At 47.7% G+C, this 16,032-nt stretch overlaps 1 protein-coding gene across 6 annotated transcripts in view; it reads left to right on the plus strand.

Moving 5' to 3' along the window:
* Positions 1-11,107: 11,107 nt before the first annotated feature.
* Positions 11,108-16,032, plus strand: part of fbxo25 (F-box protein 25) — a 44,992-nt gene continuing 40,067 nt past the window's right edge. For 2 of the 6 annotated variants that reach the window (XM_033021692.1, XM_033021687.1), the window contains exon 1: positions 11,111-11,559. In XM_033021692.1, coding sequence (XP_032877583.1) covers positions 11,411-11,559 — 149 coding nt within the window. In that variant the 5' untranslated portion in view covers positions 11,111-11,410. Of the gene's footprint in view, positions 11,560-16,032 lie in introns of all 6 variants that reach the window. The other 4 variants (XM_033021690.1, XM_033021691.1, XM_033021688.1 and 1 more) reach the window with 4 other exon arrangements.

Raw genomic sequence — 16,032 nt, forward strand, 5'->3', positions numbered from 1 at the left:
TGGAGAAGGCCCAGGACAGAAAGGTCAGATTTGGAATGGGAGGAGGAGTTGAAGTGCTGGGCTACCGTGAGATCAGCTTGGTTGAGACGGACTGAGCCGAGATGTTCAGCGAATGATTGCCGAGTCTGTGCTTGGTCTCGCCAATGTAGAGAAGTTGACACCTAGAACAGCAGATGCAGTAGATGAGGTTGGAGGTGGTGCAAGTGAACCTCTGCCTCACCTGGAAAGACTGTTTGGGTCATTTGGATGGAGTCGAGGGGGAAAGGTAAAGGGACAGGTCTTGCATCTCCTGCAGTTGCAGAGGAAAGTGCCCTATGCCCCTGCCCCACTTAGGAAACCTGAACGGAAACCTCTGGAGACTTTGCGCCCCACCCAAGGTTTCCGTGCAGTTACCGGAGGTTCCCGGAGGTTTTTGTCAGTGTCCCTAATGGTTGAAAGTGGCTTCCGCTTCTTCTATGTTCCGCCGATTATTTCAAAAAATTCAAAACCGGCCGCGATTAAAAATAGGTTGCCGTTTTAAAAATCGGTAATTTTTTAGTCTAAGTCAGTTGTGATGCTAGTTGAAGGTGGTTCCCGGAGGTTGCAGGTAGCCTTCCACTACCTGCAACCTGTTACCGATATTTTTAAACGGCAACCTATTTTTAATCGCGGCCGGTTTTGAATTTTTTGAAATAATCGGCAGAACATAGAAGAAACGGAAAAGCACTTTCGACCATTAGGGAGACTGTCAAAAACCTCCGGGAACCGCACGGAAACCTTGGGTGGGGCGCAAAGTCTCCAGAGATTTCCGTTCAGGTTTCCTAAGTGGAAAGCAGAAAGGGGTGGAGATGGGAAGATACGGCCAGCAGTGGGATCCCTTTGGAGGTGGCAAACATGTTGGAGGATGTTAGGCTGTGGGCGGAGGAACTTTTTCGTTCAAGTTCGTGACCCAACTCACGGATCTACCTGAATTTTTAACATATTGTGTATAAATATTATATAAATCATACCTGAAACTCGTCAAGACCAAAACATGCAGATTTTCTAAATATGAGAAAAACCTTAATTTTTTCCGAGTAGTAATTGTCCAATCAATGCACATTTGACTTTGAGTTTGGATGCAAATTGACCAATCCCGCGCTTTGTTTTATGGTCGCTAGGCAGCGAGGACCCTGGGATCATGGTTGCCTCCTAATTACATCAAAACAATAACAAGGTTTCCAAGGAATATAGGTATTGCTAACCTTGCTGATCATTTTGTTTTTCAATTGATTTGTCTATAAAGTTACTAAGTGGGACCCGTTGGATCCCAGCTTCACACGGCAGGGCTGGTCTCCAACGCAATATTCCACCTCTCCAACAATTCCAATATTGCTGGCCAGTGGGGGGGGGGAGCGCTAGCATGGTGTTGTGGGCCGAAGGGACTGTTTTCCAGAGGGCTAGTAGGGACATTGTGGGCCAAATGGATTCTTGGGCTGGCAGCTGTCACTTCGACCACACACACACACACACACACACAAAAACACACACACACACACAAAAACACATGCACGCACACACGCGCACACACACACACACACGCACACACACACACACACACACACACACACACACACACTCACACACACACACACACACACACACTCACACTCACACACACACGCACACGCACACACACACACACACAAAAACACACACACACACACAAAAACACACGCGCACACGCACACGCACACACACACGCACGCACGCACGCGCGCACGCGCACACACACACACACACACACACACACACACAGTATAAGAATATATGGTTTAAAGTGTCTGCAGCATGGAATTAGGCTCCCCATGGTGTAATATGGGCATTGGACACTAGATGCCACTTAATTTTTTGATTTCATTTTCGAATTAATTTAATTAAATAATGTGCAACTTTTGGCACTGACGAGTTATGACTTTTTTCTCAATGATATTTTATCTAAATCTGTGCAAAATTTAATGTATTTCCGAGACATGGGTCACGAAAGTTAAATTCTAGACACATTTTCGATGTTCAGCCCACAGCATCTATATGCTGTATGCGACGGCTGATGGGGTGGTAGGTGAGTACAAGGGGGACTCGGGACGTTAAGAGAGGGGGGAGGGGGAACCACCTCCAAAGCGATCCCACTACTGGCCATATTTTCCCATCTCCACCGCTTTCTGCTTTCCACAGCGACCATTTCCTCCGTAATTACCTGCTCAATTCGTCCTTTCCCACCCAAAACACCCTCTCCCCAGGCACTTTCCTCTGCAATCGCAGGAGATGCAACACCTGTTCCTTTACCTTCCCCCCTTGAATCCATTCAAGGACCCAAACAGTCTTTCCAGGTGAGGCAGACATTCACTTGCACCTCCTCGAACCTCATCACTGCATCCGCTGCTCCAGTTGCCAACTTCTCTACATTGGCGCTACCTAACGCAGGCTCGGTGATCATTCGCTGAGCACCTCGGCTCAGTCCGTCTTAGCCAACCTGATCTCCCGGTGGCCCAGCACCAACTTCCCCCCCCATTCCTAATCTGTCCTTTCTCTCCTGGGCCTCCTCCATTGTCAGAGTGAGGCCCAGTGCAAATTGGAGGATCAGCACCTCATATTTCACTTGGGTAGTTTACACCCCAGCGATATGAACATTGACTTCTCTAACTTCTGGTAGCCCTTGCTCTCTTGCTTCATTCCCCCCTTCACATCTCCCTCACTGGTCCCACTGTCTCCGCCTACATTCTTTCTTTGTCCTACCCCCTCCCCTGACTAAAGAAGGGTATCGACCTGAAATGTCACCAATTCCTTCTCTCCATAGATGCTGCCTTGCCCGCTGACTTTCTCTAGCATTTTGTGTCTACTGGCCACTCCCATTTCTCCCCTCCTGCCTGCCTCCATTAACATTCCTTCCTCTGGCCACCATTTCCAATTTAAATCCTCTTCAGTCTCACACCAGCGTTTATCAGCTACAGGCCCATCCGAAGGATGGGGACATGCGGGGTCAGTAGAGAGCTGTGGAGAGACTGGCTGCCGACAAGACCAAGCCCTTGAAGAGGCAGACGGCGAGGTGGTGCAAAGTGGAGCCCAATGGTTTGGGGCAGCTCTGCCTCCGAGGAAGGCAGCAACCACGAGCAGCAGTCCAGGGTTCACGAGAAACCACACCAGCAGCACTCCAGGGTTCCAACCCCATGAGCAGCAGTCCAGCACACCAGCAGTCCAGCAGTCCAGCACACCAGCAGACCAGCAGACCAGCAGTCCAGCAGACCAGCAGTCCAACAGACCAGCAGTCCAGCAGTCCAGCAGACCAGCAGACCAGCAGTCCAGCACCCCAGCAGACCAGCACACCAGCAGTCCAGCAGACCAGCAGTCCAGCAGACCAGCAGTCCAACAGACCAGCAGTCCAGCAGTCCAGCAGACCAGCAGTCCAGCAGTCCAGCAGTCCAGCAGTCCAGCACCCCAGCACCCCAGCACTCCAGCACTCCAGCAGACCAGCAGTCCAACAGTCCAACAGTCCAGCAGTCCAGCAGTCCAGCAGTCCAGCAGTCCAAGAAAAAACAGCAGCCTCGCCAGCAGCAGCCCACGGTGCACAACAACTAACTGCAAAGTACACCAGCAGCACCCAGCACTCCAGCACAGCCCCTATATATATTTTAACCATATTTACCCATTGTTATTTACAATTAATATATATTTACATATTTACATATTTACCTATTATTGTTCTACTAAATATATTCAATTTTACTTTGAAAAGTTTGTTTCCTTGCAATATTTCTTTAATCTATGATTATTGGTTTGGTCATTGCGAATAATGTATCTTCGACGAATCTTAAGGTTCATTATTTCCTTCATGCAACTCTCCCGAATATATATTCATGTACTGTAGAATCAGTTCATTTTACTCGGGTTGGTAATGAGCATTGAGAGGTAGTAAATATAATTCCACCATCACCCTTATATGTCTATTTCTCTTGTTTCCTTTTCCCCTGACTAGTCTGACCCAAAACGGCACCCATTCCTTCTCTCTAGAGATGCTGGCTATCCTGCTGAGTTACTCAAGCTTTTTGTGTCTACTCTTACATCAAATGTGCTCATTCTTCTTGCCTAGATAGTGACTCTTTTATTTCTGAAGCACCGAGGGTTTTAATTTGTTCGATGGATGGGGAGTACATAATTGTGGACTTAAATTTCACCCATTCCCTCTCTCCAAAGATGCTGACTGGCCCGCTGAGTTAGCCTAGCATTTTGTGACTATCTTTGGTGTAAACCAGCATTTGCAATTCCTTCCTTATACATATGGAGGTTTTGGGCTGGGTTTGGCCACGTTCGAATCATTTGGTGGATTCTGGGTGCAGGAGGTTTGGAACTGTCTGGGCTGCATTCCAATGGATCCATGAGTGGACCATGCTTAGGCTAAATGACACAAGAAGGCAACCAGCGAAAGCAAATGCCTAACAAATCATAGGGAGGCCAGTGGTGGCCAAACTAAACTAGGGTGTAGATTACCGAGGAGTATTATTATTTGTATTTTTCAGGGTGGCACAGTGGCGCAGCAGTAGAGATGCTGCCTCACAGCACCAGAGACTCAGGATCAATCCTGACTACAGGTGCTGTCTGCACGGAGTTTGTGCGTTCTCCCTGAGACCACGTGGGATTTCTCCGGGTACTCCGTTTCCTCCCACATTCCAAAGATGTACAGGTTTGTAGGGTTAATTGGCTTCTGTAAATTGCCCCCAGTCTGTAAGATAGAAATAGTGTATGGGGAACGCTAGTTACTTGCTACACCTTCACAGCCTCATTCATGTAAAAGCACAAATAAATATACAATAATCCATAACGCTATCAATTAATTGTAATACATTTATAGTTGGGTGGCATGGTGGTGCAGCAGTTGTGTTGCTGCCTTATTGTGCCAGAGACCTGGGTTTGATAAATTGTCCCCAGTGTGTAGGATAGTGCTAGTGTATGGGATCGCTTGTCGGCGAGGACTTGGTGGGCCGCAGGACCTGTGTCCGCACTGTGTCTCTAAATTAAACTAAATTAAATCCAGTCAATACTGAATGAACTCCAGAAAAACATTGGGTTGAATCTCATACTTATTACATTTGCTTACTACACAGAAGATGGTTATTCGGTCAAATGAGTCTACACATTCAAGACACATCAATGTGCCATTCTTCCTCATTTCATGAAGCCCATTCTCTCTCACATGTTCATCCATGCTACGTTGATTGTCCTGCCACCCACAAGCACCGGGGGCAATGTACAGGAAGTAGCCAATTGACTTACCAGCATATTTCCACTGTAGGTTTTCACTGTAACTGTGACAATAAACAAAACTGAACTAAACGTTGGGGATGTGGGAACAAACTGGAGCACATGGGAAAACCAATGTGGTCATAGAATGTGCAGGAAGGAACTGCAGATGCTGGTTTATACCGAAGATAAGACACTAAATGCTAGAGTAACTCAGCGGGTCAGGCAGCATTCTCTCAGCATATGACAGTCCTGCCATGCCATCCCAGGAATTAACCTTGTAAACCTACGTTGCACTCCCTCAATAGCAAGAATGTCCTTCCCAAATTAAGGAACCAAAACTGCACACAATACTCCAGGTGTGGTCTCACGAGGGCTCTGTACAACTGCAGAAGGACCTCTTTGCTCCAATATTCGATTCCTCTTGTTATAAAGGCCAACATGCCATTTGCTTTCTTCACTGCCTGCTGTACCTGCATGGTTACTTTCATAGACTGATGTACAAGGAGCCCCAGATTCTGTTGTACTTCACCTTTTCCCAATTTGACGCCATTTAGATAGTAATCTGCCTTCCTGTTTTTGCTACCAAAGTGGATAACCTCACATTTATCCGCATTTATCCTCATATTGATATGAATCTTTCCACAATTTACAGGGCGGCACAGTGGCCTGGCTGGTAGAACTGCAGTCCCGCAGCATCAGAGACCCACGTTCGATCTGGACCTCGGTTCTGTGTGGAATTCTCCCTGTAACCGTGTGTGTGGTTTCCTCCCACATCCCAAAGACGTGTGGGTTTGTAGGTTAATTGGCCTAGTGTGTAGGAAGTTGTTGGGAAATTGGGATAACATAGAAATAGTGAGAAGGGGTGCTGGAAGGTTGGGGGGAGGGGGGGTAGGGAACAGAGGGGCGAAGGGCCTGTTTCCATGCTGTAACTCTAAATAAACTAAATTGACAATTGAAGGGAGCATAGAAGATGTGAAAAAATAAATACAAACATCCAGCAGGTCAAGCAGCATCATGGAAAGAGAAACAGGATTAATGTATCAGATCAAAGACCCTTCATCAGAAAAAAATGACAAATGAACAAATGTAAAGTCAGCTTAAACATAACACAGATAGAAAATACATTAACTATTGGAAGTGGTAGTAAATGCTTGAAATACTCAGCAGGTCAGACGCACCTCTGTTCATAGATGGTGCCTGACCCATTGAGTAGTTCCTGATGTAAATGTATCCATTGCCATTTCTCATGTCTGGACCATACACGTGTTACCTTCTTAACATGGGTCACTGCAAGGGGGTTGTGAACTGCCTGTAAACATTGCAGTTGCTGACAGGTTTCCAGAGTTCATGAAAAAATGGGCTGGAGTTTCTAGCCCCAAGAATACTTTTTTAGAAACATAGAAAATACGGTGCAGGAGTAGGCCATTCGGCCCTTTAAGTCAGCACCGCCATTCCGTATGATCATGGCTGATCATCCAAAATTAGTACCCAGTTCCTGTTTTCATCCCATATCCCCTGATTCCGTTAGCCCCAAGAGCTCTATCTAACTCTCTCTTGAAAACATCCAATAAATTGGCCTTCACTGCCTTCTGTGGCAGAGAATTCCACTGATTCACAGCTCTCTGTTTGTAAAACGGTTTCCTCATCTTGGTCCTAAATGGCCGACCCCTTATACACTGTGACTCTGGTTCTGGACTTCCCCAACATTTTTCCTGCATCTAGCTTGTCCAATCACTTAAGAATTGTATATTTTTGTTATAAGACCCCCAGAATCTTGCTCCAAAGCTTTTCACAGTACCTCAGTAACATAACAATAATAACCCCAACCTAACCCACCTAACCTAGAGAAGCAGATTTTCCACTCCTCACATAACTCCCCATTCCTTCCCCCTCTAAACAAAGTATCTGTGTTACCCCATCTTTTCATCCACTCCCTACGCAAGACGCAACTTGGAGGCCAATTAACCAACAAATCCACATGTTGTTGGGATGTGGGAGAAAACCGGAGCACCTGAAGGAAGCCCATGTGGTCACAGGGGGAGCATGCAAACACCCCAGAGACATCCTCTCGATCTGTTGATGAAGTCTGTGCTCCCTTGCTCCAGGAGTGGCTGAACCCTAAGCCCACTAATCATCAATCACTTTCCGCTTCATACCTTAATCAATGCCATATCTGCATGGTCCATAAAACTGCCCCAGACAAGACCTGGTCTCCTCCCCCTCTCAATGCCAAGGTATAACTTCTCCATTATCATTTCCGGCTCAGAGCAGCTCCCAGAAATCACCATGTTATGATCCAGCTTCCCGCACTGTATCCAATGTTCATGGCCTGAGGTTATCACTGTTCCATTACTGCCAGTAGACTTGCATTGCCATGAGCCAAAGGTGCAGAGGCCAAACCAGAAAATTACTCCTCTGTGACAAACAATTTATTTTCAGGACAAGCCATTCTGAAGTTTAACCACTGCAACTCATCACGACCTGCAGAAGATAAACATGTTTGGCTTGTTCAAGATTAGTGGTAAATGCAAGAAGAATTGAGTTAGTTCCCATTTATTTAGCAGATTAAATCACAGATAAACACTTAAAGCTCCAGTAATGCATTTTAACGTGTGCTATTTTTAACTGTCTAACAGGCTTTTCCATGTTAACCATGCCTCCAGATTGCAGATCACAGTCTGATGCAAAATGTAATGCCACCTCACATTCAGTTTGGTTTTAGTGTAGAGCTGCAGCATGCAAACAAGCTCTTCAGCCCACTGTATCCACACCAACCATCAATCGCTGCTTCACACTCGTTCTATATTATCCTACTTTATCATCTACTCCCTGCACAAAAGGGGCAATTTACAGAGGCCAATTAACCTACAAACCTGTACGTCTTTGGGGTGTGGCAGGATACCAGAGCATTCGGAGGTAACCTACTCTGTCACAGGGAGAAGGTGCAAACTCCACACAGACAGCACCCAAGGGAAGGAACAAACTGGGTCACTGGCGTTGTCAGGCTGCAAGTGTACCAGCTGCACCACTGGAATCTGCGAAAACTCGCTCTACTCCCGTTTAAATTTAGGGTAACTAACGTGAATGCACTGGTACATTAGTTTGAAATCCTCCCACTTCTCCTCCTGGGCTCTGTAGCCCTCTCTCTTAGGAACTCCAAAAAGCACCTAAGCTGGCACTGCTCAGACCCAGGAAGACCACTATCCTCGCTGGCAAGGATAGCCTCGAGAGTTTCAACTAAGGCCGACAGATCAGCCCACCGTCTCTTAGCAGCCTCAAACTTTGTCTTGTTGGTACGGCTTGTTTTTAAAAATTCCAGCACCTCGCAGATAGCACTTGTATGAGACTCGTCCTTGGTTCCTGGGCTATCGGCCAAGTTACTCGCACCTGACACAACACGCTCAGCATCACCAAGGTCATTTTCAGAAGTCGAAAGACCAGAGCTCTCTGGAATTTCGCTAACCCCTTCACACAAACTGGCCCCATCCCTCTCCCCCTCCTCCGACATGTCACCACCCCCAGGATCAATGCCGGGGAAGACTCCCGAAGCCCCTATCCGCATCACGCAGCCCACTGACTGGCTGGGCTCCTGCGCTCTGTCCTCACCCTCCACATCTGGGCCTGGGGAAGAGAAAACAAGAGGCACCCCCAGGGTCTGTGGTAAACTGGCACCCCCAGAATCCGAAAGAAGGTCCCTGCCCGAAACAACTCCGACCTCCACAGCACCGAAAGCACCCCCTCCACTGGCAACACCCAGAGGCTCTCCACCAGTCTTTTTTCTCTCCCCTGCCAAATCAGCCGGCAGTACAATACACACCTCGGCACCTCCACTGGCTCCAATATTGAGCACTGATTGGTACACCATTCCCCCCGGCCCCCCTCCCTCGGGCTGACTCTGCTCATCCCCCGTCTCAGGGTCCACACTACCAGGGGAGCTTGTCCCACCCTCCTGCGTGCTAACACCCTTAGTAGGCCTCTGAAACTAGGGGACCTCCTCCGACCCAGAGGACGCACCCCCAGGGGAGCCAAGATCAACACACGATGAGATACCTCCCTCGGAGGGCTCCTGTGACGAAAGAACCTCCCCCCGCCCAGACACCGCTCCAGAGAGGTCTACCCCGTCACCTGACCCTATGGTACCCTCCAGAGATCCCTGAAGCGGAGGCTCAACCTCCAACCCAGAAGACGTCATTTCCTGACCTCCACCCACATCGGTGGTGGAAGGACTGGTAAAACTGCACCCCCCTTACTTTGGACTCACGTCATTGCTCTTCCTCGCCAGGCACAATCCTCCTTTTTGTCCCACTAGCATGCGGCGGTGTGGTGACCTCCATAAAGGAAGGGTCTTCCGCCTCCACACTACGCCCAGCCACTTTACCACCCGCACGTGTTACCTTCCCTACTCCCGTCAGAGCCACCTCAGCTCCTTGCTGGGCCACGGCAGTTTCACTCTGGGCCTCCCTGGAGCTGACAGGCACCCCTTGGGTGATCTCCGCACTCGGCAGTTGCACACCCACCTGCTTTTGACTCCTCTTCTTCTTCTGCTGCTCCCATTTCTCTCCACCCTCCCTCTGTGCCTCACCTTCAGCCACCCCCACAGGTTCAGGATGTAGGGGGCGGGGGCCCTCGCTGCCCCGGGTCCCCAAGGCGGAAACTGCAGACCCAGAAGGGCTCTCCCCGCTGCCCCGGATCACCGAGGCAGAGCCAGCAGCCCCAGCCAGGTCAGCGACTCCACCCCGCCCCTCCGAGGCATGACGAGCCACCGCTGATGGGCCAGCAGTGCATTCCTGGGCTGCTGTGCTAGAAGTTCTGGCAGCGACCCCGTGATTAGGACATTCCCTACGGAGATGTCCATAACAACCGCACGCATGACACCGTGCCTTTCCCCAACTCCAACGCACGGTTCTAGGGAGACCCCTACACTCCACCTCGAAACTTCCCTCATCGCCTTCCCCCTCCCCCACCTTCACGAACACCCTCCTTTTGAAACTGAGAATCCCTTTTTCCTCCGGGTCCCCCCCAGGGTGCATGAGCCTAAAGCACTTAGACCGCACCTCCCCAATCTGAGACAGGTGTGGAATGAGTGTTGCATCCGGAATACATGTAGGGCAACTCCGCAGGAGAACCGGTCTCACCCTGGACACCCATGGGTCCACCTGTATATGGACCCCCCCCACTGAAATCCCCCTCTCCACCACTGTGGCCACATCCTCCCGTTTCTTCAATATCATCTCAACCTTTCCCCTCTCGAGCTCGGAAGAGACAATAGCCCCCCTACCAAGAAGGGCATTCATAGCCTTCGTAATTGCTCCCCTGGACATCTGGGGCCCAGTTTGAACCGAGATACCAAAACTGTCCCAGTCCAAGTCAACATGAGGCTCATGTTCAGATGGCCTCGCATCCGCTGCTGATGTCACTACTGCGTAGCTCCTCGCCTTCTGCCGCGCCCCCGCCATCGTCCTCCGGGCAGAGGCACAAACCAGCTCCCGTCCCTCCAGCAGCTCAGCATATCTTTCCCTGAAACCTCTTATTCCTTCTCTCCAGAGATGCTTCCAGTCTCGCTGAGTTACTCCAGCTTTTTGTATCTAAGGTACATGGATAGGCCAGGTTTGGAGGGATATGGACCAAACGCTAGTGTGTAGCTGGGACATGTTTCCCGGTTTGGGCAAGTTGGGCCGAAGGGCCTGTTTCTACACTGTATCACTCTATGATGTTAAGACCAAAGAGGTTAGGACCAAAGATCTTAGGACGGAGCAAGAGATACACCCGGAGATGCACTGGTGTAAGGAGGCGGTGCTAACTCTCCATTGGTTTATAGTGGGAGGGGTGGACCGGGCGCGATGGCGGCCCCGCTTCCGCCACTGAAGGGCTGGGGCGCGCGCGCGGTCAACCGACCGACCGACCGACCGTTGGTGAGCGGTTGAGGCGCGAGCGTTCTGTTTGCTGGCATCGCCCCGGGATACGGGCGGGGGGGAGGTAAAGGGGAGGCTGTGCTGGGTCGGGCGGTGCTGTGCTGTGCCGGGCCGGGCTGTGCTGTGCCGGGTCGGGCTGTGCTGTGCCGGGTCGGGTCGGGCTGGGCTGGGCTGTGCTGTGCTGTGCCGGGTCGGGCTGGGCTGTGCTGGGTCGGGCTGGGCTGTGCCGGGCCGGGCTCGCCATGCCGTTCTTGGGGCAGGATTGGCGATCCCCGGGAGAGTGTTGGGTGAAATTCCAGGACGGGTGGAAACGCTCTCAGTTACACCGGGAGGAGGAGGAGGAGGAGAGCAACATTAACGGCAGTCACCGGGAAAGGCAGCTGTGCACACGGTAAGGTACCCGCTGCACACCTTTGCTTTACAAACGCCACGGAACGCGGCTGTGAAGAAGTTGATTTGCTCTAAATATGCCATCGCATTTTGGTGGTTCCGCACTAGAGTATTGTTGATAAACACAATATTGTAGACCCAGGGATGCATCTACTTAGTATCTTTCGAAAAACAAATCATTTTCAAGGTGCATCATTCCACTCTGCAGCCAGTGCGATACAGTACATTGTTGAAATACCGTTGTGTGATTATTTATTGAAAGAGTCTTGTTGATATTGTACAGAGCTTTCGTGAGCCAGCATTAGGAACACGGTGTAGTTTTGACCTCTTCTTTCTAAGTGGATGCATTTGCCCTGGAGTTGATGCAGTGTAGATTCAGAAGGCTAATTGCTGGGATAAAGAGATGAAAAGAGTGAGAAAGCTTGACTTGACCCCATACTCATAGTCACGGATGTACAGCACAGAAATAATCAGTGTCCCACATCTCCGCGCTATCCATGCTAATCCCATTTACCAGCATCAGATCAGTGATTGTCAATGCATTGGTAATTCAAGTGAATGTTTAGATATTTCTGTAAACATTGAAGACAACCTGCCTGCACCATCCCCTCTGGCAGGGTGATCCAGATTGCAATTGCCCTCTGGGTGAAAGAGTCGTGTACATTAGCTTTATTTTTGGACAGTGTGAAGATTGAGATGGAAATTGTTCACTTGTAGGTGGTTGCAGAATATCATCATTCAAAATTATGAATACGCCATAAAATTTGTGGATACAAGCATCATGCTACAAGGATACAGGTTAACGTGTGGTAGTTTGCAGTGCACACAACTATGTATTATAATTGGAAAATGTCTATATTATAATTGGACATCACTTTCATAAGTATATAATTGACAGTGGCTTATTGTTTCATAAATAAAGCATTTCCTCAACTTGAACTTTTGTTCAAGCATTTCTATTGGCCTTTCATTCTGTACTGGTCAATTTTCCTGCAAAGTAAGCAATGTTGTTATTCTACTTCTTTGCATATTTATTTATTTTATTTATTACCAAACTATGATTTATCTATCTGCCGTGCCAGAGATGACAGCCTGTGGTTGATGCCTTTTTGTCCATATTCTGTTACTAAGCACAAGTTTAGGGTATTTAAATGGCTCATCCTCAAGTTGAATTTCAACCACACATCTGGACCTTTAGACACACGGTACAGGGAATTTTCTCATCTTTATGTGGCTATTCACAGGTTTTGGCAACAGGCTGTCTGTCAGGGGATCTACCCGTGCCAACTGCCTGCTTCTCTTCCAGGATCATACTTGTGTTTAGATTCCTTGTCAACACATGTAGTCTGATGGTATGATAGATTCCTTAGAGGACCAGTTGATATAGCAGGGGCTAGAGTACAACCTATATTAGGAAAATAAAATTTTAATGTTGACACATACTTTACAAGTTACTGGAAGAGGTAGTTGAGGAGGTACATCACAATGTTTGAAATACATTTGGGCAGGTATATAGATAGGATAGGTTTAGAAGGATATAGACCAAACATAGGCAGGTGAGACTAATGTAGATGGGATATGTTGGTTGACATGGGCAAGTTGGGCCGAAGAGGGTCCGCTTCCACTATTTCTCGGCTGTATGAGTCCAGGGCTATACAGCACTGACATGGCCATTTGGTCCAATTGGTCTATGCTAACTTGAGCTAGCTGCATATGAGCCAGCTCCCTCTAAACCAGTGGTTCCCAACCTTTTTTTGGCCATGCCCCACCTAATCACCTCTAAAATCCTGATGCCCCTCCCCCCATATTTTAGCACGAGCAGACAAAGAAATAATTCTCAGAAAATGGAATTTACTCAAAATAACATCTGAAACATAAACTACATATGTTTACCTGATGCCCCCCTTAAAAATCAAATTGCCCCCCTGTGGGGCGTACACCCCACGTTGGGAACCACTGCTCTAAACCTTTCCAAATCATGTACCTGTCTAGATGTTTTTTAAACATTATAACTGCAACTGCCTCTACCGACTGGCAGCGTCCTTTGTGTGGGAAAAAAAACTTGCACTGTTCCCTTTAAGGTCTCCTCTCATTTTCAACCATTATCTTCTAGTTTTGGATTCCCCTACCCTAGGGGAAAAAGGCTTTTGCCATTTGGAGTAATACAGTGGAAACAGGCCCTTCGGCCCAACTTGCCCATACCGACCAACGTGTCCCATCCACTCTAGTCCCACCTGCCTGCGTTTGGCCCATAACTCTCTAAACCTGTCCTATCCATGTACCTGTTCAAATGTTTCTTACACATTGCAATAGTACCTGCCTCAACTACCTCCTCCAGCAGCTTGTTCCACACAATCACTACCCTTTGTGTGAAGAAGTTACCCCTCGGGTTCCTATTAAATCTTTATCCCTCTCACCTTAAACCTATGTCCTCTGGTTCTCTATTCCTCTACTCTGGCAAGAGATACTGTGCTTCTACCTGATCTTTTCCTCTCACGATTTTGTACCCTTCTGTAAGACCTGCCCTCCGAGGAATAGAATCCTAGCCTGCTCAACTTCTCCCTGTAGCCCAGGCGCCCCAATCATGGCAACATCCTTATAAATCAATGCAATTCTTTCCAGCTTGACATCTTCATTATAACATGGTGCCAAGAACTGAACACGATACTCTATATGCGGCATCACCAACGTCTTGTAGAATTGCAACATGACCTCCCAATTTCTATACTCAATACTCTGACTGATGAAGGCCAGTGTGCCAAAAGGTTTTTTGACCACGCCGATCTACCTGTGGTGCAACTTTCAATGAACTATGTATCTGCACTTCTCGATCCCTCTGCTCTACGACTCCACCCAGAGGCCTACCATTTGCTGTGTAGATCCTGCCCATGTTAGTCTTCCAAAAATGCAACACCTCACATTTCTCTGTATTAATTCCATCAACCATTTTTCCAGTATACTCGCAAGCCAGATTGATGCATTGCAGATTTTATGGCTTTTGCACACAGTGTTCTTGATATTTTATTCCTGGTTCCACAGATGGCTCTTTAGGAGGGGTTTTTTGTCAGTGTTCCACAGAATCTGTTAATTTCTGTTATTAAAACAGTCGAGGGTTGCATTTTCCTTTTGGCCTTAGTGCAATTTAAATGTTTTTATCTATTGCTTTTTTTCATTCTTGGTATCTGGGCATCACTGGCAAAGTCAGCACTTATTTCTAATCCCTCCTTCCACCTGAGTAACACCTTGACTGTTGAGTTGGTGGAGGTATAAACCTTCCACACGACTAATGTAACCCTCCTATTTTGGTTTCTAGAATATCCTTTGCATCAATATTGGCAGCCATATCTTCATCCAGCAGGAGGCAAAGCTTTTGTAACATGCTCTCTTTATAAACCTTGGAACACATTCTCTATCAAAATGTTTTTCATAAGTTCATAAGTTGTAGGAGCAGAATTAGGCTATTTGACCCATTAAGTCTACTCCGCCATTTAATCATGGCTGATCTATCTTTCCCTCTCAACCCCATTCTGCCTTTTCCCAATAACCCCTGACACTTTTATTAATCAAGAATCTATCAATCTCCTCCTTAAAAAAAATCAATATACGTGGCCTCTGCAGCCTTCCGTAGCAATGAATTCCACATATTCACCACCCACTGACTAAAGAAATTCCTCCTCATCTCCTTTCTAAAGGTACGTCCTTTTATTCTGAGGCTATGGTCTCTGGTCTGAGACTCTCCCACTGGTGGAAATATCCTCTCCACATCAACTCTATCCAGGCTTTGCACTATTTGGTAAGTTTTAACGAGGTCCTCCATCGTTGATTTGGGACGATCAGCCATGATCACAATGAATGGCGGTGCTGGCTCGAAGGGCTGAATGGCCTCCTCCTGCACCTATTTTCTATGTTTCTATGTATCATCCTTCTAAATTCTAGTGAGTTCACTCACAGTGCCGTCAAACGCTCATCATAGGTTAACCCAATCATCCCTGGGACCATTGTCATAAACCTCCTCTGGGCCCTCTCCAACATCAGCACATACTTCCTCAGATTTTTAAGAGCACCCATCAGTCTGAAGAAGGGTCCTGACCCGAAAGACCATTCCATGGTCTCTAGAGATGCTGCCTGACCTGCTGAGTTACTCCAGCACTTTTTTGTAAACCAGCATTTGCACTTCCTTGTTTCTCAACCATATCAAAGGCCTTGGCCCTTCAACCTTATTGAATACCTCTTTAAATAAATAAACTTCATAAGACATAGCCTGTCATGTACAAAACCATGCTAATTATCCCTCATCAGCCCCAGTCTATCCTAATACATATCCCTCCGAATCCTCTCCAGTAACTAGCCTAATACAGATGATAGGCTCTGGTATAAAATATATAATGCATTATATTCTATGATGTTTTCTATGATGATTATATTCCTATGATGAGCGTTTGTCGGCACTGGGCTTGTACTTGCTGGAGTTTAG

Source organism: Amblyraja radiata, chromosome 5 (assembly GCF_010909765.2).
Source record: "Amblyraja radiata isolate CabotCenter1 chromosome 5, sAmbRad1.1.pri, whole genome shotgun sequence".
NCBI lineage: Eukaryota > Metazoa > Chordata > Chondrichthyes > Rajiformes > Rajidae > Amblyraja > Amblyraja radiata.